At 37.0% G+C, this 25,177-nt stretch overlaps 1 protein-coding gene across 4 annotated transcripts in view; it reads left to right on the top strand.

The window, feature by feature from the left end:
* The window catches only part of CSGALNACT2 (chondroitin sulfate N-acetylgalactosaminyltransferase 2), a 45,272-nt gene that overhangs the window by 7,486 nt on the left and 12,609 nt on the right, over nucleotides 1-25,177 (top strand). The window contains exons 2-7 of one of the 4 annotated variants that reach the window (XM_064370074.1): nucleotides 8,034-8,960; nucleotides 11,546-11,762; nucleotides 13,297-13,398; nucleotides 16,681-16,859; nucleotides 18,871-18,965; nucleotides 21,849-21,937. In XM_064370074.1, coding sequence (XP_064226144.1) covers nucleotides 8,288-8,960; nucleotides 11,546-11,762; nucleotides 13,297-13,398; nucleotides 16,681-16,859; nucleotides 18,871-18,965; nucleotides 21,849-21,937 — 1,355 coding nt within the window. In that variant the 5' untranslated portion in view covers nucleotides 8,034-8,287. The other 3 variants (XM_012477101.2, XM_021672271.2, XM_021672272.1) reach the window with 3 other exon arrangements.

The following is a 25,177-nucleotide window of genomic DNA, read 5'->3' as shown; positions in this document are numbered from 1 at the left end:
TTGAGGGTGGGTCTGCCCCTCCCACTTCACTGATTCAAATGTTAATTTCCTTTGGCAACATCCTCACAGACAGACCCAGGAACAATACTTTGTATACTTCAATTCAGTCAAGTTGACACTCAATATTAGCCATCACACCAGGTGTAGTGGCTCCCACCTGTAGTCCCAGATACTAGGGAGGCTGAGGCAAGAGGATCACTTGAGCCCAGGAGTTAGGCTGCAGTGAGCTATAATATGATAAAGCCACTGCACTCCAGCTCTGGTAACAGAGCAAGATTCTGGTAACAGAGCAAGAAAGAAAAGAAACTAACTTGTTAAGTTCATAACTTATTAACAAAACTATTTTATATTCCCATCAGCAGTGTATGAAAGTTCTAGTCCTTCCACATTGTTACCAACACTTGGTATAGTCATTCTTTTTAATATTAGCTATTCTATTTTTAGCCCTTCTGTATAGGTGTTTCATTATGGTTTGATTTGCATTTGCCTAATGACTAACAATGTTGAGCATCTTTTTCAAGTATTTATTTGAAGTGTTCAGATCTTTTCCCACATTTTAATTGTGTTGTGTTTGTTATTTCATTTTGATAGTTGTTAAATATATTCTTGGTACAAGTCCTTTATAAGATGCATGCTTTACCCATATTCTCTCCAGGCCCATGACTTGTCTTTTCATTCTCTTAATGATGTCTTTGAAAGAGCACAGGTTGCTAAGTTTGATGAAATCCAGTTCATCATTTATGCTATTAAATATCATATCTAAGAAATCTTTGCCTAATTCAGAGTGACAAAGATTTTATCCTATGCGAGCTTTTAGTTTTAGAGTTTTAGGTTTTCTATTTAGGTCTGTGATTCACTTTGAATTACATGCTAGTGGATGTGGAGTGGTGTCTAATTGTGATTTTGATTTGCATTTACTTTTTGACTAATGGTGTTGAGCATCTTTTCATGTACTTATATAGACCATTTATTTGTCTTCTTTAAAGAAATGTCCAGATCTTTTGCTTGTTGAGTTACTTATCTTTTTTTTTTTTTTTTTTGCTTTTTAAAGTGAGACAGGTAATGATTTACAAATGTTTTCTTTAATTCTGTGGGTTATTTCTTCACTTTCTTGATGATATCCTTTGCAGCACAAGCTTTTTATTTTGATGCTGTCCAATTAATACTTGTTTTGTCTTTGGTGTCATCTGAGAAGCTGTTGCCTGATCCAGGGTCACAAATATTTATGCATAGGTTTTGTTCTAAGAGGTTTTTTTTTTTTTTTTTTCTTTTGGAGACAGTTTCACTCTTGTTGCCCAGGCTGGAGTACAATATTGTGATCTTGGCTCACTGCAACCTCCACCTGCCAGGTTCAAGCGATTCTCCTGCCTGAGCCTCCGAGTAGCTGGGATTACAGGCATGTGCCACCACACCCGGCTAATTTTGTGTTTTTAATAGAGACGGGATTTCTCCATGTTGGTCAGTCTTGTCTCAAACCCCTGACCTTAGGTGATCCACCCACCTTGTACTCAAAGTGCTGGGATTACAGGCGTGAGCCACCGTGCTCGGCCTGTTCTAAAGGTTTTGTAATTTTGGCTTTACATTCAGATCTTTGACCCATTTGGGGATAATTTTTGAATATGATGTGAAGTAGGAGTCTAGTTTCATTCTTTTGCCTGTAAATATCCCGTTGTCCCAGTACTGTTGATTGAAAAAACTATTCTTTCTTCAATTGAATTGCCTTGCTACTCTTGTTGAAAATCAACTAACCATAAATGTGACTATTTTGGGGCTTTAAGGTCCATTCCATTGACTATATATCTACTTTTACACCATGCCACCCTATCTTAATTACCTGTAGTAATTTTTGGAATTGCAAAGTGTGATTCCTCCAGTTTCATTTTTCTTGTTCAAGATTGTTTGGGTTATTCTGGGTTTCTTATACATTTTAAGATCAGCTTGCCAATTTCTGTAAGAAGTCCACTGGGATTCTTGAAGAGGATTGTGTTTAATCTGTAGATCAGGTGGGAGAATATTACCCTTTTAGCAGTATTCAGTCTTCCAGTCGTGAGTGTGGTGTCTTTCCATTTATTTAAATCTTCTTAAATTTTTTCCAACATTGTTTTGTAGTTTCTTTGAGTACGAGTCTTACAGTTCTTTTTAAAATTATTCTTAAGTATTTTATTCTTTTTGATGCTATACTGTATATACAATTGTTTTCTTAATTTCATTTTCAGATTGTTTGTTTCTAATATATCAAAATGTAACTGATTTTTTGTGTATTGATATTGTATCCTACAACCTGGCTGAACTCATTCATTAGTTACAACAGATTTTTAGTGAATTTCTTAGGATTTTCTTCATACAGATCATATCATCTGCAAATAGGATAATTTTACTTCTTCCTTTCCAATTTGGATGCCTTTTATTTCATTTTCTTGCCTAATTGCCCTGGCTAGAACCTCCTCTAGTACAATGTAAATAGAAGTAACAAGAGCAGACATCCTTGTCTTATTCCTGATCTTGGGGAAAATCATTCAGTCTTTCATCATTAAATACAATATTAGGTATGGTTTTTTTTGTAGGTACCCTTTTTTAGATTAAGAAGGTCCCAGCCGGGCATGGTGGCTCATGCCTGTAATCCCAGCACTTTGGGAGGCCCAAGCGGGCAGATTACGAGGTAAGGAATTCGAGACTAGCCTGACCAAATGGTGAAATCCTGACTCTACTAAAATTATGAAAAAATTAGCCAGGTGTGTGGCACACACCTGTAATCCCAGCTACTCAGGAGGCTGAGGCAAGAGAATCACTTGAACCCAGGAGGTGGAGGTTGCAGTGAACCAGGATTGTACCGTTGTACTCTGGCCTGGGCAACAGAGCAAGACTCTGTCTCAAAAAAAAAAGAAAAAGATCCCTTCTCGTTTATTGAATGCTTTTTATTAGGAAATGATGTTGGATTTTGTCAAATGCTTTTTCCTTGTGTGTTGAGATGATCAAATGAATTTTGTCTTCTGTTTATATGGTATATTGCATTAATTGATTTCCAGATGTTAAACTAATCTTGCAGCCCTGGGATAAATCTTATTTGGTCATGATGTATGATTCCTTTTATATATTGCTGGGTTCATTGTGCTAGTATTTTTGTTGAGAATTTTTGCACATATTCATATAGGATATTGGCCTATGATTTTCTTTTAATGTCTTTAGATTTGGTAGCAGGATAATACAGACCTTATAGTATGCTTCCTCCTCTTCTATTTTTTGGAAGACTCTGTGAAGATAATTCTTATTTAATAATAATTCTTATTTAGATGTTTGGTAGATTGCACCAGTGAAGCCTCTGGGCCTGGACTTTTCATTGTGAGTAGTTGTTTTTTAAATTATTAATTCAATCTTTTGTCATATAAGTCTATTCATATCTAATATTTCTTCTTAAATCAGTTTTGTTAGTTTATGCCTTTCTAGGATTGTCCATTTTATTCTGTTGTCTTTTGAACAGGTTTAGATAATAATGAACAAAAATCTTATCAATGATGTTTTTCATTGCTTTGTATAAATTTGTATTCCCTTCTGGTATTATGTTCCTCTGCCTAAAATACTTACAGTACAGGTATATGAATTCTTTTCACTTTTTATGTCAGAGACTGTATTTTGCCTTTTTCAAATATAATTGTTCTGGGCATAGAATTGTAGGTTGGCATATTTTTCCTTTCAGTTCTTTAAAGATAATTGTTCCACTGTCATCTTACTTGCAGTTTTCAGAAAGTAATCTGTCATTATTACCTTTTGCTCCTTGTATGCGATGTGCATTTTTCATGTGGCCAGTTTTAAGATTTCTCTCTTTACATTGGATTTCAGCAATATGATTATCATGTGCCTTGCTATAATTTTCTTTATGGCTATTTGGGATTAGTTGAGCTTCTTATGTGTGTGTATAGCCTTATTTCTTTAAGTATTTCTCCTGAGTCCTTCCCCCTTCTTTGGGGACTCCAATTACATGTATATTAGGCTGTTTGAAGTTGTCGTTTAAATTTTTTATTTTTCCTTCTTTCTGCATTTTGCATAGTTGCTGTTGCTACACCTTCAGTTTACTAATATTTTCTTCTCAAATATCTAATCTGCCATTAATCCCATTCAGTGTATTTCTCATCTCAGACACTGAAATTTTCATCTCCTGAAGCTTGACTTGGATCTCTTTTATGTCATCCATACCTCTCCTTAACTTTTTGAACATAAACATCATTTTAAATATAGAGTTATGGCCAGGCACAATGCTCATGCCTGTGATCCCAGCACTCTGGGAGGCTGAGGCAGGTGGATCACGAGGTCAGGAGGTGGGGACTATCCTGGCCAACATGGTGAAACCTTGTCTCTGCTAAAAATAGAAAAATTATCTGGGTGTGGTGGGCGTGCCTATATTCCCAACTACTTGGAAGGCTGAAGCAGGAGAATCACTTGAACCCAGGAGGTGAAAGTTGCAGTGAGCTGAGATCATGCCCCTGTACCCTGGCCTGGCAACAGAGCAAAACTTTGTCTCAAAAGAAAAACAGTTTATGATAGCTGTTTTGGTGTCCTTTTCTGCAGATCCTCACATTTGTCAGTTCTAATCATTGGTCAGTTTTAATCATTGATTTTTCTCATTATGGGTCAATTTTTTTATGCCTGGTAATTTTTGTTGAGATGCCAGATATTGTGGATTTTATTTTGTTGAGTACTGGATATTTTTATATTCTTATAAATATTCTTAAGGCTTGTTGTGCTATTACTTGGAAATAATGTGACCCTTTCAGATCTTGCTTTTAAGATGTATTGGCAGGACTAGTGCCATGTTTAGACTAGAACTAATTATTTCCCACTATTGAGGCAAGACTTTTTTGAATGTTCTACCCAGTGCTCTGTGAATTTTGAGGTTTTCCAGTCTGTCTGGTGGGAACATGCGCTAATCTTGGCCCTGTATGAATGCTGGGTTCTGTGTCCTCTAATTTTTTGTGTGGTCCTTTCCTTAGTCTTAGTTACCTCATAGCCTTCACTGATCAGTGCTCTGCCAAAAACCCATGGGATGTCCTATTCAGATTTGTGGCATTCTCTCTCTGCAGCTGTATCCACTCTGGTACTATATGCTTTAATTCTAGATACCTTGGTCTCCTCAGACTGTGAGCTGCATCCCATCAACTCAGGGAATCTGCTGGGCTCTGCTTGTGGCTCAGAAACTAAGGCAATAAGCTGGCAACCACTTGCTTCTTGTTTCTCTGGGGATCACTGTCCTTTGTTACCTGATGTTTAATATCTTGAAAATCATTGTTTCATATTTTGGGTTTTTTTGGCAGGAGTGATTGTTTGTTTTGGTTGTTTCAAGCCATCTAAAGAGAGAAAAAGTAAATCTGGCCCATTACTTCATCTTGGTTGTAAGAAGAAGTCAGTTTTTTAGCCCGCTTTAGAGAGTTAGAATTGATAGCTTCTAAGGTTTCTTTCAATCGTGAGATCTTTGATTTCATATCACATACCTTTAACAGCTTATTTTTCCATCTTCACATTATTCCTTTCTCTCCTCAGCACACTTAACTATCTGTATTTGTGCTTAGAAGGCTTGTTGGGATTAACTCTGGGCTGCGAATCAACCGTTTTCATGATACAAACACATTTCATAGAATCATGACAATCAAGATGTAACAGCAGAAAATGCTTTCTATAATATTCTTAACATATTCATATTATAAAACAGTTTTAACGTAATCTTATAGAATATGGCCAAAGTTTTCCTTTCAGGAACTAGGCAAATAAGATTTTAATTGCCTAAAGATTTAAAAGAATCTTTTGTTTTTAAAAACCACAGAATTATGCAACTAACATTTACATTCTGAAGTAATTACAGTATCCTTTCTTTCATTTTATTGGAAAATATTCAACTGTAATATTAAGTGGGATATCTCAAAACCTGTATTTCTCTTAAAGGGGAGGGGAAGAAAGATGACCTTAGCTAAACATTACCATTGGTATTTTCCATTCTATTTTATTGAAAAGTAAACCTTCAGTAGTGACCCATTTTCTGAGTTATCTCTTATAGTCTAAAATATATCGTGTATATAAAGAAAACATATGAGGTACCCATGTTAATAAAAGATAGTGGTAGTATTGTTACCCAGTTTCACTTCAAACAGTTTTGAGTATAGTATGCTTAAGTATGTATATCTTTATTAATTAAAGTATGTATATCTTTATTATACAAGATTATGTCTCCATATTTTAAGTTCTTTTCCCTAATAAATGGGCTAGTGATAACTTAATAGTTAAAATAGATACCACTAAGTTTATCTTTTAAATAATGAAATTCAAGTGTTTTCTTATGCTAGGGATTATGGTTTTGAGGTATGGTTAAGTCCTGGAAATAATATTAGTTTTGTATTCTTTTTTTTAACTAGATAGTATTTCTTAAAGCCAAGTATTTTTTTCTACATCACCCAAACAAGATTTATAATCAGTAAGTGAGATGCTGTCATAGTAAAAGACTCCCTTGTAGTGAATTAAATTTTTCAAGATACTTGGTTGTCATTTGGTTTACTAAAATAATAAATGGCTAAGGAGAGTTAAGAACATTATTTGTGGTATATTATAGGCCATAAGAAGTATTCATCTATCCTATGTTTTATACAGACATGTTACCACAAAAAAAAAAAATGTGCATTGCAGCATTTGCCATAGAAAGCATCCAGGGTTTCCTACTCATTAAGAAAATGACTAGGACTGATATACTGTAGTGATCTTCCAGGTTTTGCTGCACTGAGAAAACCATTACTGTTAAAAGCCTGCTGTCATATCACATTATCCTTCTCAACAAGTACTTTGTTACAATGGAAGTTCTCTTTGCAGTGGAGGTCTCCTTGCCTCCCTTGTCCTAAGTTAAACCTCTATTTTTAGAGTTAAGAATCATTAGTTTAAATACATGGAAGAGTTCACACAACTGGTTGTAGTATGAACGATAGCATGTAATTTTGTAAATTTATAAATGGTTTTTTATTTTTTTCTCTGCCGATAAACATGATTAAACTGTTCGTGTTTTTTCTTTATATAGACTCCAAACCTTTTTAGACTTGTGGGAAATCTGTTGATGTGTAATACAGTGGAAAGAATTATGTGATCTAATGTGCAAATAATCTACTGGAAGACATTGGATATAAATATGTTTTCTTAATGTGTTTTCCATATGTCTCTGATCTTTTGAAATTGTTCTTTCTCCCACTTAATTTTAAGGCTCCTAGATTGGCTAGGTTGAGCAGTAGAAATTAATGAGGTAGAATGCTTGAATTGAATAAACTGGAAGAAAATATCTCTTTCCAGTAAACCATTATTACTATACCAGAAACAGTTTCTAGATACTCAGTTCCCAAATGGTCATAAGCTTTAGTTGGGAAATGGTGTGGTAATTGAAATATTATGTTAATAAAGAGTTATAAGCAATATAATTTTCAAGTAATTAGAAACCAGTAGAATATATGTAATACAGACTATGCTGAACATAATTTTAATGTTTCTTTGATTCAGCTTATAGCCATGTAGACATACTAGTTAAAAATAATATACATAATTTATTGTTTTGTAAGGTACTCTCCCAGGGCGGGCCTTAGTGGCTTTTGCCTGTAATCCCAGCACTTTGGGAGGCCAAGATGGGCATATCACCTGAGGTCAGGACCAGCCTGGCTAACATGGTGAAACCTCGTCTCTACTAAAAATACAAAAATTAGCTGGGCATGATGGGCAGGTGCCCATAGTCCCAGCTACTCGGTGGGCTGAGGTGGAAGGGTCACATGAACCTAGGAGGCAGAGGTTACAGTAAGCCAAGATTGTGCCACTGCACTCCAGCCTGGGTGATAGAGTGAGACTCTGTCTCAAAAAAAAAAAAAGAGAGAAATTCTCCCAGTATTTATTGAATATTATATTAGTACCTCTCATAGTTCTCTACATGTAGTAGTCACATAGTTAAGTTTACTGAAGCTACAAACAAATTTGATATCCTTAAGGAAACAAAATTCTGATTGATTCTGATCTGTGTCTTTCAGAAAAATCGCTACCAATACAATGTGGATTTTATATATCAGATTGCTTTATTCTGGATATCATTGGTAACAATACAGAAAGTATAAATAGTTTCTCATTTCTGCAAGTAGTCATGATTGCTGAAGAAGGAAAAACTGAAAGCTACGGCAGAATTATTTGGGTACCTTTTATGGAAATTCTGATTTTGTTTTCAATTTTTGATAACTTTTTACTAAAGGTATGAACACACAAAGAGCTTATTTTGTTAGGCAAATACATGTTAATAAGAATGCCTAGAAGAGGATTGATTCTTCACACCCGGACCCACTGGCTGCTGTTGGGCCTCGCTTTGCTCTGCAGTTTGGTATTATTTATGTACCTTTTGGAATGTGCTCCCCAGACTGATGGAAATGCATCTCTTCCTGGTGTTGTTGGAGAAAATTATGGTAAAGAGTATTATCAGGCCCTCCTACAGGAACAAGAAGAACATTATCAGACCAGGGCAACCAGTCTGAAACGCCAAATTGCCCAACTAAAACAAGAATTACAAGAAATGAGTGAGAAGATGAGGTCATTGCAAGAAAGAAAGAATATAGGGGCTAATGGCATAGGCTATCAAGGCAACAAAGAGCAAGCACCTAGTGATCTTTTAGAGTTTCTTCATTCCCAAATTGACAAAGCTGAAGTTAGCATAGGGGCCAAACTACCCAGTGAGTATGGGGTCATTCCCTTTGAAAGTTTTACCTTAATGAAAGTATTTCAATTGGAAATGGGTCTTACTCGCCATCCTGAAGAAAAGCCAGTTAGAAAAGACAAACGAGATGAATTGGTGGAAGTTATTGAAGCTGGCTTGGAGGTCATTAATAATCCTGATGAAGATGATGAACAAGAAGATGAGGAGGGTCCCCTTGGAGAGAAACTGATATTTAATGAAAATGACTTCATAGAAGGTAATGTGAAAAATATGTTGGTCCATATTATGTTAGTAAGACAAATACTAGTATTGTATGCTGGTAATTTAAGTCAGTCATTATCCACAGTATTAAAACACATAAGTTTTTGCCACTTCATTCCACCAAGAATTTTAAGTACTTTTCTGAAAAAAGGTATAATGAGATCATAATAAAAATGGAGAATAAGGACTAGGGAAATAGAATAAAACAGCTCTTGTTGCATGTGTGTGTGTATGATTTATATTCCTCACTTATCTGATCTTCATGTCCTTTTTTATGTTTTTAAAAATGTGTAAACTTAAGATTCAAAACTTGAAAACCATTTGATAAAGGAAATAAAAAACTAGTAGACTGGTAGCTATTTTCCATATTGGAGGAAGGAGAAGCGCATGTCTGAAGAAGGGGTCATACATGGTTTAAAAAGCATACTTGGTATTTGGAAAAGTAAGGAGATACCTATTTCCTAATACATATTTCAGAAAGAGTATGGAATTTTTATATATCAAGATGGGATATGACTCACGTTGAAGAACACTGCTATAAAATTTAGGATACTTGTTGATTAATATCAACAGTAATTGTTCTAGATCCTTACCGATCTCCTTTACACTCCCTGCTAGACATTTAATTGCTGACTTAAACCATTTTGAAAATAAATATTTATTGAAAGTTCTCTTTGCTTGATTTTATAAACTGTGTATCACAGTGGTCCCCAGCCTTTTTGGCACCAGGGACTGGTTTCATGAGCGATAATTTTTCCATGGGATGGTGAGGATGGTTTTGGGATGAACTGTTTCACCTGAGATCATGAGGCATTAGTTAGATTCTCATAAAAAGCATACAGTGTAGATCCCTTGCTTGCACAATTAACAACAGGGTTTACACTCCTGTGACAATCCAGTGCAGCTGCTGATCTGACAGGAGGCAGAGCTCAGGTGATAATGCTTGCCAGGCTCCAGCCACTCACCTCCTGATGTGCCTTCTGGTTCCCAACAGGCCACGTACCAGTAGCAGTCTGTGGCCCGGGGTTAGGGACCACTGGTATATCACATGTAGACTTTTTGACTCTGAATCATCATGGCCATCACTTGCTGCACAGTAGTATTAATATAATATCCTGAGGCCTTTGGAGGCCATAAGGGAGGGCGTTATGCTTTGCTGTGGCATTGCAGCTGCCTTTCCCTGTGGTCTCCTCTTTTTTCTGCTGTCATTTTCTGCCATTTGATGGATTGTTTTGCTCAAAAGTCTTCTAATTTTTCTGCAGGCTCAGCATTTTGTCTTCTCAATGTATGTTTGTAGCTTATGGCAGAATGGGAAGCTGCAGAGGAAATAAGATAACTAAATAACATGCATAAAATGTCCTCACATCAGCTCTCCCCAAAAAGAAAGGGAGCTATGCCAGTTTTATATTCTGCACCTCCTACTTTTGTCTTATAACTCTTCTTGGATTCTGTTACTTCAGGATTTTTCTCTACATGGAACATATTCTGTTTCTCACTTTTCCTCTACTGTGCCACGCCTGCCCACTGCAGGGAAGATAATTACTAGTAATTAATAATGAAAACTAATTCCTATTCCTTTTCTAGACTTTAGTTCAGGTATCACTTCTTCTGAGAAGTCATCTGCAACCTCAGGTCTAAGATAGCAGTAATTCTGTGTGCTCTTGTCACCTGTACATTCATACTGCTTGTCACAGCATATGGCATTGCTCATTTCCTGGTTTGTGCTTCCTACTAAACTGTGAACCTCAGGAAGGTTGGGACCAAATCTATTTTATTCACCATTTTATACCCAGATATTGACTGAGTGACCCACACATCTGTAGGTCTAACCTTCTCTTTCCTGAGCATCATACTTAAAAATCAGCTTGCCTCGTAGATGTTCATGTTTTTCTCTCAAAGGCATCTCAAATCATGAGTTTAAATCTGTACCAATTTTTCTTTGACTTCACTCTATCAGTGATTTTATATATATGTATGTATGATCACATATATAGGATACATATATCATATAGCACTATATTATTATTTGTCTATTTTTCTGTCTCCTTCAAAGACTGGCTCTTCCTCAAAATTGAGACCACATGGCACTCTTTATATCACATAACTAACATGAAGGCATTGATTTATTTTAGTTGACCTAAACCAATAGCAATTGTGGCTCTTGGGTCTAGATTTTAATATTGTTAGAAGTAATTTATTTATTTATCATGGTTATCATATTGATAGGCTCTAGTATTTTTAAAAAGTCATATGTAAAAAGGAATAATTGTCATTTGGAGTATATTTTATAGATTGAATAGAATAACAGAACAGTGGCTGGGCGTGGTGGCTCACGCCTGTAATCTCAGCACTTTGGGAGGCCGAGGCGGGCGGATCACCTGAGGTCAGGAGTTCAAGACCAGCCGGGCTAACATGGTGAAACCCTGTCTTTAAAAAATAAATAAATAAATAAATATTTATTTATTTATTTATTTTTAAAAAATTTAATGCCCTTGATGTTTAAGTGAGTAAAATCTGTCTTCCCATTGAATTTGTAAACTTTGACATATAGGTGTCTTTATTCCTAACTCTTTCCTTTAGGTTATTATCGCACCGAGAGAGATAAGGGCACGCAGTATGAACTATTTTTTAAGAAAGCAGAGCTTATGGAATATAGACATGTGACCCTCTTCCGCCCTTTTGGACCTCTCATGAAAGTGAAGAGCGAGATGATTGACATCACTAGATCAATTATTAATATCATTGTGCCACTTGCTGAAAGAACTGAAGCATTTGTACAGTTTATGCAGAACTTCAGGTAACTGTCAGGACTTAATGATTCAGCTACGTTCTTCTCAAAAAATCACATTTTGCTCAGATTTTCTCAATTTATCTTCACTGAGTGTAATTACTTAGAATAATTTTATAGGCTTTGGAGGAGCTTTATTTTTTATATTCTCTTTTTTTTTAAAGCATGTGTAGTATATTGTATTATTGACAGTTTGAACTATGAAATAAATTGAGAGTGACATCTATTAGAAATCAAATTTGATGGCCTTGATAATTGTTTTTTAATTCATTTTAAGACAAGTTGAATTTTAAAAAATCAACTTTATGAAGGTATAATTTACATGCAGTAAAATCCACATATTTTAAGGATATAGGTTTCATGACTTTTTTTTTTTTTTGAGACAGGGTCTCACTCTATCGCCCAGGCTAGAGTGCAGTGGCATGAGCACGGCTCACTGCAGCTCAACCTCCTGGGCTCAAGTGATCCTCCCACCTCAGCCTCCCATGTAGCTGGGACCACAGGTGCATGCCATCTTTTTTATTTTTTGTAGAGAGGAGGATCTTGCCATGTTGTCCAGGCTGGAATTTCATGTTGTTTGATAAATGTATATACTCATGAACCACCATCCCAATCAAGATACAGGATACCTTTGTCTCCCAAGAAAATCCCCGAGAATGATTTAAGGTTTTTAATCAAAATACATTTAGAAATACAAACATCAAACTAAAAATTGGAGAAAGTTATTTCATCCTGGGAAGCAAAGAATTTGTAAAGTTTTTTTTTATGTTATTAAATTTGGATATTTTTAAATGCTCAAGTGTTAAATAATTATCTACACATTAGGATAGCTATTTGTGGAAAATACTGCTTTTTGATTTAACAATTCCCATGTTTTTAATACTTCAATAATTTTAAATGTTTTAAATACTGTGATATACTAGTTTTAGTGCTTTGTGATCCTAGTCTTTACTCTCATATTGGAATTATTGGATTTAAAAGGTTAGTTAAAACTGTCCTGCAGCTGAATGTCTGGCAGTCATACTTCCAAATGAGATTTCCTGTTCCAAATAGCTCACTTGAGATCTGATTTCCTAAAGCATTTTTTTATTGCTTTTCTTGGAATTACTTCCAAAGGCCACATTATTCTTTACAGTAAGTAATCTCAGTCGTGGCAAATATTTATTCCTTAATGATAGGTATAACTTTTGGAATTAGCCAGTCTGAAGACAACTCTTAATTCAAAAGGTCAGTATTTATTTATTTCGTTCTGAACCGATTGAGTTTATTTCCTTGAATAGCTTGTGATTTGCTTCTGAATGCAATCTGAACGCAAAAGTTCAAAAAAATGTTTTGAATATGCCAACAATGTCAGACTGCTTAAGGGCTGCACTCATTCAGGCACAGACCTTGTGCCTTCCATGATTCATCAGTATTGCCACTTTTATGTTTACTATTGTGTCAGTAATGCCTCATTATCTTGTTAAAGCTTCATGTGGTTGCTCTTCTGAATGAGTAGTGCCTCATGTCTTCTTGAATAAACTTTATTTTTCACTTCTGTTAGGGATGTTTGTATTCATCAAGACAAGAAGATTCATCTCACAGTGGTGTATTTTGGTAAAGAAGGACTGTCTAAAGTCAAGTCTATCCTAGAATCTGTCACAAGGTTGGTGAACCACATCCACAGTCAAGTCCTTGATATATAACGTTGCTAGAAGAGTGAGAATTTCAGATATGTAATGAGTTAATAATTAGTAGTAACTATTGTTTAAAAATTGGCTGACCATGTGGGCAGTGGGAGTGGTGATAAGTTCCTCATTTCACATGCAACCCTACATGACTCAACTTCCCTTTCTGCTTAGCAGGGAGTCTGTCATGATCAGGATGCTTTCTTTGTGGCCCACTCACCTTCTGTGTATTTGCTGCTGCTTTCCCTTTTTAAAAATCTAATTCCTTCACTTTGACATAATCATCTTCTGAATTTGTCTCTTTTTGTCACCTTTCTTTCCTTCCATTTCCTCAGGCTCCTTCTTTTCCCCCTGCTAACAATGCCAAGGTCTCCCATATCTTTAAGAAACTCCTACCCAACTCTGAAGTGCCCAGCCACTACCATTATGTTTCTGTCCTTTCATAGCTCAACGTCACGGGATAACAGTTCATAACTAAGCAAGTCATATAGTACCTGGCACATAGTAGATGCCCAGAGGTTTGAATGGATGAATTAGTAATCCCTTAGTACTTAATTATTAATTCTTTTGCCTCTCAGCCTTTTTCTTTCTAAATCATTGGCCCAAAGATATGACCTAACTGCCAAATTCTTTTCTGTTATTCTTTTTCATTGCTTTTTTACCTCTGACAACCTAACCATTACTTCTGTCTTAAAATGTTACTATGTTTGTAAAATGTAACTATTTTGTAAATGTAAGTAGGATATAATGTAAACCATTAGGTTGATTATCATCTCTAACCATACCAGTTCTGTATCCTTTACTTGCCTCTTTACCTTTCTGCCAGTTGTGGCCATTTGTTAAGAGCCCAGTTTGATCAGCCATTCTTCTCAAATCATTCAACTAACATTCATTGAGTCCTACCTACTGTGTTCCAGGTACACTGCTTGGGAGTCTGACTGGGGTAATTGGAAGAAGAGTGGGCATAGATAAGTGAATCTGAGTCCTTGGCCTGCAGGGATTCTCAGATCCTTGATGTATATAGACAAGACTCACTACCTTCCCCTTCCCTACATGAGCTCCTCCTCCTGATGGCCCTCTCTCAGTTCAGAGTAAAACTATTTCACCATCCCCTTGGCATGACTTTTGAGAGCCACAGTCTTTTACTTATTCTTTGCCTCCAGTTACCTCTAGTTAGTTAGTTCTTACTTACTTCACAGGACCTCCTCTCTGTCTCTTCCTTGCTACTGCCACCACCCTAATCCTGGTTCTGTCTCCCTCCATTTCTTCCCTTCGTTTCCCTCCTTAGTGTTTTTAGATCACCTACTAAGTGCCACGAGCTCACACTGGTAATGTTGAGGTATTGTCAAGACACCTCTGTGGCAAATGGTGTAAACCTACCTTGAGCTTGTTTAAGGAAAATAGGAGCAGTATTGAAGAATCTTGGATACCTCCCAGAAATAAAGGGATTGTTCCAACCAGATTTGGGGAAGAAAATCAAAACAACTCTGGTTTCTCAGGGATTGGAGCCAGAGACTTGAATACCATCAAAATTCTCTTGTCATCTCCTTGTCTGTTTTTCTCTGCATGTTGACTCCATTCTCCTGTTGCAGATTGGCTTCTTCCACATGGTGAGGGATATGACTGTTGGCGGCTCTGGGCTCACATCTTCTCAGCTTTGCCATCAGAGAGGAAAGAGCTTTCTCCCAGCTCCAGTTGAGAAAATCCCAGGGAAGGACATTTTGCCCACTCTTGAGCCAATCACTATGGCCAGGTGGGGTGGGGGTATTGGGATTGACCCAGCTTAAGCATGGTCCCCATCCCTAGGACATTACTGTGGTTGGGGTGGGCAGAGAGTGAGGGGTATTCTGTGATCAGTGTCTCCACTTGGTGCTGAGTATGTGGGGTGGCAGTGGGCAGTTTTCCCCCCAAAAAAACGGAGAGATTTATATTCCTTAAGGCGGGAAGAAGAGTCTTAGGCACTTACAGCACTTGGAGGTCACTCCATGCACTATTTGAGACTTTGTTCCATCTCTCCGTTACCCATTCTGTACTGTTGTAAGTGTAATCCTCCTAAAACATTACTTTTTTAATCAGGCTGCACCCTAGTGCAGTGAGTGGTTCTCCAACTTCAGTGCCAGAGTCACTGGGAAGACTTACGAAAATGTAGAGGCTCGGCTCCAGCCCTAGCATCTGATTCAGTGGGTCTGGGTGTAGTCTGAGAGTTTGCCTCTCTAACACGTTGCACAGGAAGCTGATGCTGTAGGTTTGGGGGCCTCACTGTGAGAACCACTGCCCTAGCAGAAAAACTCTGCTGATTCTCTTTGTCTTTAGGATACTTACCAATTTCTTTAACCTTGCATGGGAGGTACTCTTCAGTCTGACCTTTCTCTCATTGTTCCCATTTTAAGATCCTTTGACCCGTATCTCACTTTTCCCATTTTAGGGTCCTTTTGTTGCAATGTGATTTGTCTGATCCCTTTTCTCTAAAATGCTTTCGACACTCTTACCTCTTTGCCTTTGAGAATAATTATTTGGAATGACCTTTACACTTACCACTGAATTCAACATTTTGACCAAAGTATAACACACATTCCACTTCTAACATCTTCTGTAACTACTGCAGATATGAGTGATGTATTTTCTCAGAACTGCTCTTCATTCATTCATTCAGCAAATATTTATTGAACTCCTACTCTGTGAGGAGGCACTGTGTCCATAATAATGAACAAAACAAAATCCCTGCTCCCACAGAGTAGGAGAGACACTGGAACAAACATGTCTGGCAGTACCAAGAAAAACACTTGAGGAAGAGGATAGAGATGAAAGAGAGGGAGGTCAGAGCTGCTTTTCACATAGTTTTAGAGAGGATCCCTCTGATAAGGGGACGTTTGCAAAGACCCAGCGGATGCAAGAGGAGAGTGATCTTTGTGTGTGTCACCCATTTAGAATGCATTATTTATTACCAGACATTACAGCTATTTTTTCATGTGTGTATTTCTCATCTCCCCAAAAGGTGTTTACGATTCCAAAGGGCAGTGGTCACTTTAACACTTTGGAGCCTCATACTACCAACATGTGCCTCAAATGTGGGCATTTGGTGAATCTCTCTCCCTGATGATGATCATACACATGAAGCTGGGATTTTCTTTTCCCCTGTGAATGTAGAACCAACATAATCAAATATTTGAAGTGTAAAACGTATTTTGTAAGCTGTGTTGAAGGAAGACAGTTGTTAACGTTAAGTGGGACTTATCATTTGTTGTATGCTTTCCTCATAGTGAGTCTGATTTTCACAATTACACCTTGGTCTCATTGAATGAAGAATTTAATCGTGGACGAGGACTAAATGTGGGTGCCCGAACTTGGGACAAGGGAGAGGTCTTGATGTTTTTCTGTGATGTTGATATCTATTTCTCAGCCGAATTCCTTAACAGCTGCCGGTTAAATGCTGAGCCAGGTGCGTAAAATGTTGGTAGATGAGCTGAGTATAGAATTTAGAACAGTATCACATGTCCTATAGTTTGAGTCAAGTTATTTTGAGGGAAAAGAAATTTTAGTTAAACCCTGGTATTTTTTTAAGTTATATTAAGCATAATTTAACTGGAATACTAAGTAGGAAATTAAAAATTTGACTCTCTGAAATGCATATCCTTTGCTCTCTTGGGGCCAACTTCCAATGACTACATTTGAAGCCAAATAAAGAAATGCAGAGGAACAGGATATCTAGAAATTGATGAGGCAGAAGCAGTACAGGTCAGAAAAAGAGCTAAGTGGATGGTATGGAGATGTGTGAAAGTCGGAAGCACTCAGCTTTGGGCATATAGCGTCCATACATGCAAACATGCCCACATGCATGCGTGCACACACACTCACATGGAGATCTAGATGTGGATAGTGCTTGGTCTCCAGACTGTGCATTTTGGGGTGATTTACTATCCTCTGCTTTAGATTGTAGATATTTTTTGAAAATTAATGAGAAAATTACATTTTTACTGATCAAATTTTAAATGATTTTTAATTTATTTAAAATGAAAAAAAAAAGTTTCCTGCATGAAAGAATCTCAACAGGGAGTGAGTTCAGGAAATCTGTTACACAACATGGTAACTATAGTTAATAACAATATATTGTATACTTGCAAATTGCTAAGCCAGTAGATTTTAAGTGTTCTTACTACCAAAAAAAATGTTAGGTATGTGAGGTGATGGATATGGTTTATTAGCTTTATTTAATCATTTCACAATGTATGAATGTAGCAAAACATCATGTTGTACACCATTTTTATTAGTCAATTAAAAAACTGGGGGGATGCTGAGCACAGTGGCTCACATCTTAATCCCAACACCTTGGGAGGCTGAGACAGGAGGATCATTTAAGCCTAGGAGTTCAAGACCAGCCTGAGCAACATAGTGAGACCTCATCTTTAAAAATAAAAATTTTTTAAAGAATCTCATAGCAAATGGTTTTCTTTGTAGAACTGTTCATATGCAAATGATTGCCTTCTTATTAATCAGGTTAGGGATAGTTGTCAGGAACTCTCTGAGAACCTAATGAGTAAATGAAGGTTACATTTATTTTACAGCATGAAATGCAAAATGTGAAAATTGAAGGAGACATACTTAGTTTAAAAGAAGTATTTTATATCCAGAAATAGATTTGCCTCTGAAAAATTGAGCTCCCCATCCCTAAATGGATTTGAACAAAGGTAGAATGAGCATCTGCTAGGGATCTTGTAATAAAAAGGTTGCCATGTTACTGCCACACTTCCTGACAATCACTGAACACTTCATGTGATCATATCTGATTGAAGCCAGCCATAGCAACAAGGGTTTCTCTACTGAGGGAAGATGGGCTAGTTAGCCTTTACAGTCCTTTTAGATCAGTCAGTTTGAGTGCTGATGACAAGATCTTCTGCAAGGGCTTCTATATCAGGTATTTTTAACCCTTATCTTCCTGACTTTTCCAGATTTGGGTTCAGATTTATTCTCTGTTTTAATTATTCTTTGCATGTCTAGTCATTGTACAGTATTCTTTGAATTTACTCTTTTTAGTGATTCAGTTTTGAAGGGTGGATCTAACAAACGTTTCTAAGTTTCGTGGTGATTATCAGAGGTTAATCTACATTTATTATTGCTGATTAGATGAAATAATGAGTAATAAATGACTCATGTAATGAATACACATCTCCCCAAAGTCAAAGGGAATAAATATGAAACACCTTTTAGTTTATTTTTTCCTCTGTTCTTTTGCAAGGTTATAGTTAACCTACTGATACGTTTCAAAATCATCATCATATTCATCAGATTAACATGATGTTCTATAGTCTGAATATTTAAAAATATATAATATTGATAAAAGAAAATCATCTTCTATGATAAGAAAGGCTTTGATAAAACTTAATAGATATTGCAATAAAGAACAGTTCTTTATAACTTCTTTGTATGTTACAAACCTATATTTTAATTTGTAGGTAAGAAGGTATTTTACCCTGTGGTGTTCAGTCTTTACAATCCTGCCATTGTTTATGCCAACCAGGAAGTGCCACCACCTGTGGAGCAACAGCTGGTGAGACTTTTACATTTTCACTTATGAAAGACTCTAAAGATCTTTTCTAGATGTTTGTTGTATAAATAGAAAACAAAGTTTCAGTAAAAAACTGTATTCCCATGAGAAAAGTGTTAAAGAAAAACTATAGTTATTATAAACACATTTCCATAGTTCTTTTTATACCTCCAATAAAATGCTTTCACATTTATTGCTTCAGAATTAAGTGTAGGGGCAGCAGAGTTTAGGTCATAAAGAAAAACCTCATGTCCCAAAATGTAAAAATTGTATAGTCATTTCTGCCAGCTTATTTTTACTAATACTAAAAATTTAATTTTAAAAATCCTACTAACTAGAAATTAAATGTACTTTGCTAAATAAAAGGGAATAGTATACTATGGTAAATTACTTGGAAAGTCATGGAATATAAATGCCATATATCAAACCTTACAGTTATTGCCAAAGCTAATCTTATGTAAGCTTTTTTAAATTTTTAAATCAACTTACTATTTTGTAATAATTTAGATTTAGAGAAGTTGCAAAGGTAGTAAAGAGAGTTCCATACTTCACCTGGTTTCCTCTAATGCTGACGTCTTATGTAACCATGGTACATTTGTCAAAGTGAAGAAATTAATATTGCTAAGTTACTGCTAAGTACACTATAGATTTACTAGGATTATACCAGTTTTTCTACTAATGTCCTTTTTCTGTTTCAGAATCGAGCCCAGAATACCAAATTGCATTTAACATAATTTTTTATTGTTAATACAAAGAAAAAGTGGAAATGTTTAAGAAGTCACTTTAAGATGTTTAAAAAAAGTAAAAAATAACTTCGAGGAAAGCAAGAGGAAAGAAATAAAGATAAAGGTTGAAGTTAATAAAACAAATATAGATTGCTTTTGTTTAAGTACAAAAGATTTAATCATAAAGTAGACAGATTTCAGGTAAAAAGGAAAACATAACACTGGAAATTAGAATATAAAAACATTGAGATAAATCAATTTTATAGGGTAAGTTTTAAAAATCTAAATAAAATGAAAGATTTGAGAATTTATAAAATATGAACACAGGCTAAGTTCATGTTGGTATTTTATGAATAAGAGGTGAAAGCTCTGAAGAAATTAAGAGCCATTTTAAAAACAGTTACCAAAAAGTTACCCTATAGGTACATAAATATAATGTTTTAATTTATGAGCTTTTTCATACTTTCAAAGAACAAATAACATTAGCACCATATGATGTACTTAACATATTTTATGAGGCTACCATTATCTTGATAACACACTTGGCATAGTGTACACACACACACACACACACACACACATCTCTCTACCTTATCGTAGGCCAGTATTATGAATATAGATACAAATAGGTTCAAAATGGCAAACCGAGCACCCACATCTGCCATATCTGACAGTGAATTATTCAAAAGAAAAGGGTACATTAGTACTGGCAAGTGAGAGAAGGTGTTAGCAGCCATGGGTTTTGAGAACTTTCTGTAAGACGACAGCAGTTAAGATTGCTGGAGGAGAGAACAGGCTAGAACGTGTTCTAGTGAGTGAAGATGGAGCTGCTTTACATTCTCTGAGCTCATAGCAGACAGAATGGAGGGAACCTGGAGTAAACATGTTTCTCTAGGTGTGCTGAGAAGCAGGCATCACAGGAACTGGCCCTCAGTCTAAAGCAGTGCATGTGGTTCCTGGAGCTGGAGAGGGTGGTTGGGGTGGCTAGGGAGCCCCTAGACTATGAAAGTGAGCTACTGTTGGCACATCCCACTGAGACCCTGTCCTGCCCTCCTTGATGACTGTGACTGGAGACAGGCCATTGTAATCTTCCATGGACTTCCGAACAATGATACTTGAAACAGAAATGAGTAGCAATTAACGAAGACTAACCAAACATTTGAGGAAAACCAATACTATAAAAGAGGTACCAAGTATTAATACATAGAAAAATTAACACATGAGTATATGTATACAGATAGAAAATAACTTTAAAATATATCTTTAGGGAGATTAGAGAAAATGTTAAATTCATAAAACAGGATTTGTTGCTTTAAAAAACCAGAACTTGGGAAATGTGAAAATATTTTAAAATCAGTAAATGATCTGAATAGAAGAATGGTTACAGTTAAAACAAATTTGTAAACTGGAAGACAAGCCAGTTGGACACATGAAGTTCACAAGATAACATGAGAGAAAAATTGAGACAAGGAGAATTAAGCCGGAAGCTCCCAAATTGTTAATAGCAGTTCAGAAAAGAGAGAATATTGAGTGGAGGAAATGGAAGCAAACTTTGCAGAGCTAAGCAGAAATAAACCTTCTGGTGTTTGGAGAATAGCAGTGAAGGGACAATTCTAATAGCTTCCAGAGACACTAAAAATAACAAAACCCAGCTTGTTCACAAAGGAATAACAAACAAAGGAATAACAATCAGATTGGCATTTGCCTTCTTTTTGACAACACACGTTCTAGAAAACAATAAAGCAATACTATGAAAATCCTAAAGAAAAGTAACTTTGATTCTAGAATTCATATCTGACCTACTATTTTAGGACAAAATATACATTTCAAGGACTCAAAATTTATTTCTCACAGACCTTTTTAATCTAGTCCTGCAAAATGATAAATATATACATTGAGAGAGGAGGACCTAGCAATAAATAGTGGTGAACAACAAAAATAATCAAGTCTAAACATTTGTTGATGTAATAGTATAAATAGATATGTTGACATAATAACAAGGCAATAGCAATTTGGGATTAAGACATCAAAAGATATATACATATGTATATTACCTAGCTCTCAGATGAGAAGGCCTAGAACCAGTGACACTGACACCCTAATAGTAACAAGCACACTCAGCTTCCAAATCTTGGTTTCTAATACTATTCTCCAATCAAAGGAGCCAGATGTCTATGGAGAAATGGCTGATTCCAGGGCTGGGGCAAGAAATATACAGGAAGACCCTGGAGCATCTTACAGCACCAGAAAGTAAGAACGCACTCAGCAAAAAGATAGGGAGAATGTATCAAAGGGGCACAGGAACCAACAGAAAGAGCTCCCAGCGCCCAAGCTGGAACAACCTGAGCAACGAAATAAATAACTTAAATCTAGATTATAATCCAAAGCATCAAATAAATAGCCATGAGTCTATACTGATAAAAATGAGTGAATGAGCAAATAAATAATAAGTGGCTAGACTAGACTAGATAGGAAAGAAAAGATAAATCTTCCTTACAGAATTCCAAATAACTTATGTAGATACTCCCTCTTCTAGTAGGTGGAACTAGGGGACTCACTTTCAAAGAATAGAGTATGGAAAGAAAAAACAAACTTTTCAGAGGAGAAACCCAGCAGACATCTTAACCAAGTGGTACCATGTACCCCTGACATGATGTAATGAAAAGGGCACTTCAGCTCTGTAGTTGCCTTCCAAAAACCTAGAACCCCAGTCCAGTCACAGGGAAAGCTACAGCAAACCCACCTTGAGGAGCATTGTACTAAACACCTGAGCATTGTTCCTCAAAACTGTCAAGGTCATCAAAAACAAGGAAGACTGAGAAACCATCATAGCGAAGAGGAGACTAAGGAGACATGACAACCAAATGCAATGTAGTGCCCTGTACTAGGTCCTGGGATAGTAAAAAGGACAGGAAAGGGAAAGCTCATGAAATCCAAATAAAGTCTGTAGTTGAGTTAAATAGTAACATAGCAATGACGGTTCCTTAGTTTTGACAAATGAACCACAACAGCGTAAGATGGTAAACACTAGGGGAAGCTACAACTGGATGAGGGGTATATGGGAACTCTGTTTACTGTTTTGCAGTTTCTCTGTAAGTCTAAAATTATTCCAAAACAGAAGGTTATATATTAAAATTAATTGAAAACAAACAAAAAGAAGAGGCAAATAAAGTCAACATATAAACGTGAAAGAAATGTAAAAGCATGCTAATATTCTTGCCTGGTTTGGAGGGTTGTAAGGGAAGAATGATTTGAATGCTGATTCATTCTAGGTGTTGCATAGCAACTTAAGTTTAAGCACTTCAAGTTCTTGTTTCACCATTTGTAACCTTTGCAAGTTTTAACTTTTCTAAGCTTCAGTTTCCTTACTTAAAAGACAAAAACGGGCCGGGCGTGGTGGCTCAAGCCTGTAATCCCAGCACTTTGGGAGGCCGAGGCGGGTGGATCACGAGGTCAAGAGATCGAGACCATCCTGGTCAACATGGTGAAACCCCGTCTCTACTAATACAAAAAAAATTAGCTGGGCATGGTGGCGCGTGCCTGTAATCCCAGCTACTCAGGAGGCTGAGGCAGGAGAATTGCCTGAACCCAGGAAGCGGAGGTTGCGGTGAGCCGAGATCGCGCCATTGCACTCCAGCCTGGGTAACAAGAGCGAAACTCCGTCTCGGAAAAAAAAAAAAAAAAAAAAAAAAAAAGACAAAAACTTGTTTTCCTTAATGTTTAAAGCTGTATTAAAAGTAAATAGGGCCGGGCGCAGTGGCTCATGCCCATAATCCCAGCACTTCAGGAGGCCGAGGCAGGTGGATCATGAAGTCAGGAGATCGAGACCATCCTGGCCAACGTGGCCCACGTCTACAAAAATACAAAAATTAGCTGGGTATGGTGGTGGGCACCTGTAGTCCCAGCTACTCAGGAGACTGAAGCGGGAGAATCACTTGAACCCGGGAGGGAAAGGTTGCAGTGAGCCAAGATTGCATCACTACACTCCAGCCTGGCGACAGACTGAGACTGTCTCAAAAATAAAAAAAAGTAAATAGGAAGGATAAAATGGGTAAGACAGTTGATAATAATTCGCATATTTAAATAGTCTTACTGGGAGTAAATTAAAACAGCAGTATAATGCTTTGTTTCTGCTGTTAGATCACTGCTTTTGAAAAGCACAGCCATGCGAGCAAAGCTGGGGGATGGGAGCTGTTCCGTCACTCCTGTTGGGGATGCAGGCCAGTTCTCTGGGTCAAGTTCTAAACAGGTTCATCCCTCCGACCCAGTAATTGCCACTCCTAGCAGTCTCTCCTGGGGAAATAATCCAGCTACATGATAGTAATATGCATAAATTGATAACATTAAAAGCAAGCAAAACTAATAATGAAAGGATAAATTGAATTATGGTACATATTGTGGTGAATATTGCGTAACAAGAGGAAAATGTGAAATTTAAATACAGCAGTGTAAATGCAGAGGAAAATGTAAAGCTAAAAAGTGGGAAATAGCATGTCTATATTTTAGGTAACATTTGAATGATAATAGCTAATATTTTTATGAACCCCTTACTATGTTCAGGGTACTTGTACTGTTTTGCCTACATGTTAATTCATTTAATCTCCGAACAACCTCCAAGGTAGGTACTATTCCCCCTTTTTCACAGCTGTACTGCAGTTGAGTGCCTGTCCAAGTGCACACTGGCCTGAGTAGGCCCAGGAGCTCAAGTGATGTAGCTCCACAGCCTCCACTCCTGTCCACTGCACACACTGCCTCTGTTATATTAATTTATCAAATATTGAGAGTCCCTTTGATGTCAGGCACTATCCACCACTGGCACCCCAATGCCTACACCCTAACAGACACAGTTGTTACTCGTGAGGGTCTTTATTAGGAGGTGGCAGAAAGTAAAATCAGATAACAAATACCACGTGGATCATTAAAACAGACTGAGTTGCAAAGAGTGACTCCATGGTTTCTGTGGCATGTTTGGTCAGAAAGGCTTTTGTGAGATGAGGCTGAGCAGAGCTGTCCAAATAATAGAAAAGAACCAGCTAGGCCATGATTAGGGGATAGTGGTTTCCAGCAGAAGGAGCAGCTACTGGGTTTCCTAAGGTGTTTGGAGCACAGCGGGTGAGGGGCACATAGCTGGGCCAGGGCATGTAGAGCTTGTTAAGCCTCTGGAAGGCATTAGGATTTTATGCTTAGTGTGTTGGAAAGCCTTTGGAGGAAGAATGGATTGTGTGCGACTCTGGCTGGCAGCAGCCAGTTAGGCTTTCACAGTAGACAAGGGGAGATGATTGTGGCTTGGGTGACAGTAGTAGTATAATTAGGAGAAAGGTTTGGATATGATTCAGAGATAGGGCTGACAGAGCTTGCAGATGGGTTAGATGTAGGAAATGGGAAAGGAGAGGAATGGGAGAGGAGAAATCAGGATTCAACTGGAGTCATAGTAGGCATGTGTTGTTTATCAGACATCCAAGGGAAGGTGTTAAGTTGCTAATTGGCTTC

Source organism: Aotus nancymaae, unplaced genomic scaffold (genome assembly GCF_030222135.1).
Source record: "Aotus nancymaae isolate 86718 unplaced genomic scaffold, 86718_ANA_hifiasm-v0.15.2.pri h1tg000099l, whole genome shotgun sequence".
Classification (NCBI taxonomy): Eukaryota; Metazoa; Chordata; class Mammalia; order Primates; family Aotidae; genus Aotus; species Aotus nancymaae.
Note: the sequence above shows the minus strand (reverse complement) of the source record. Positions and strands in the feature narration are given on the sequence as shown.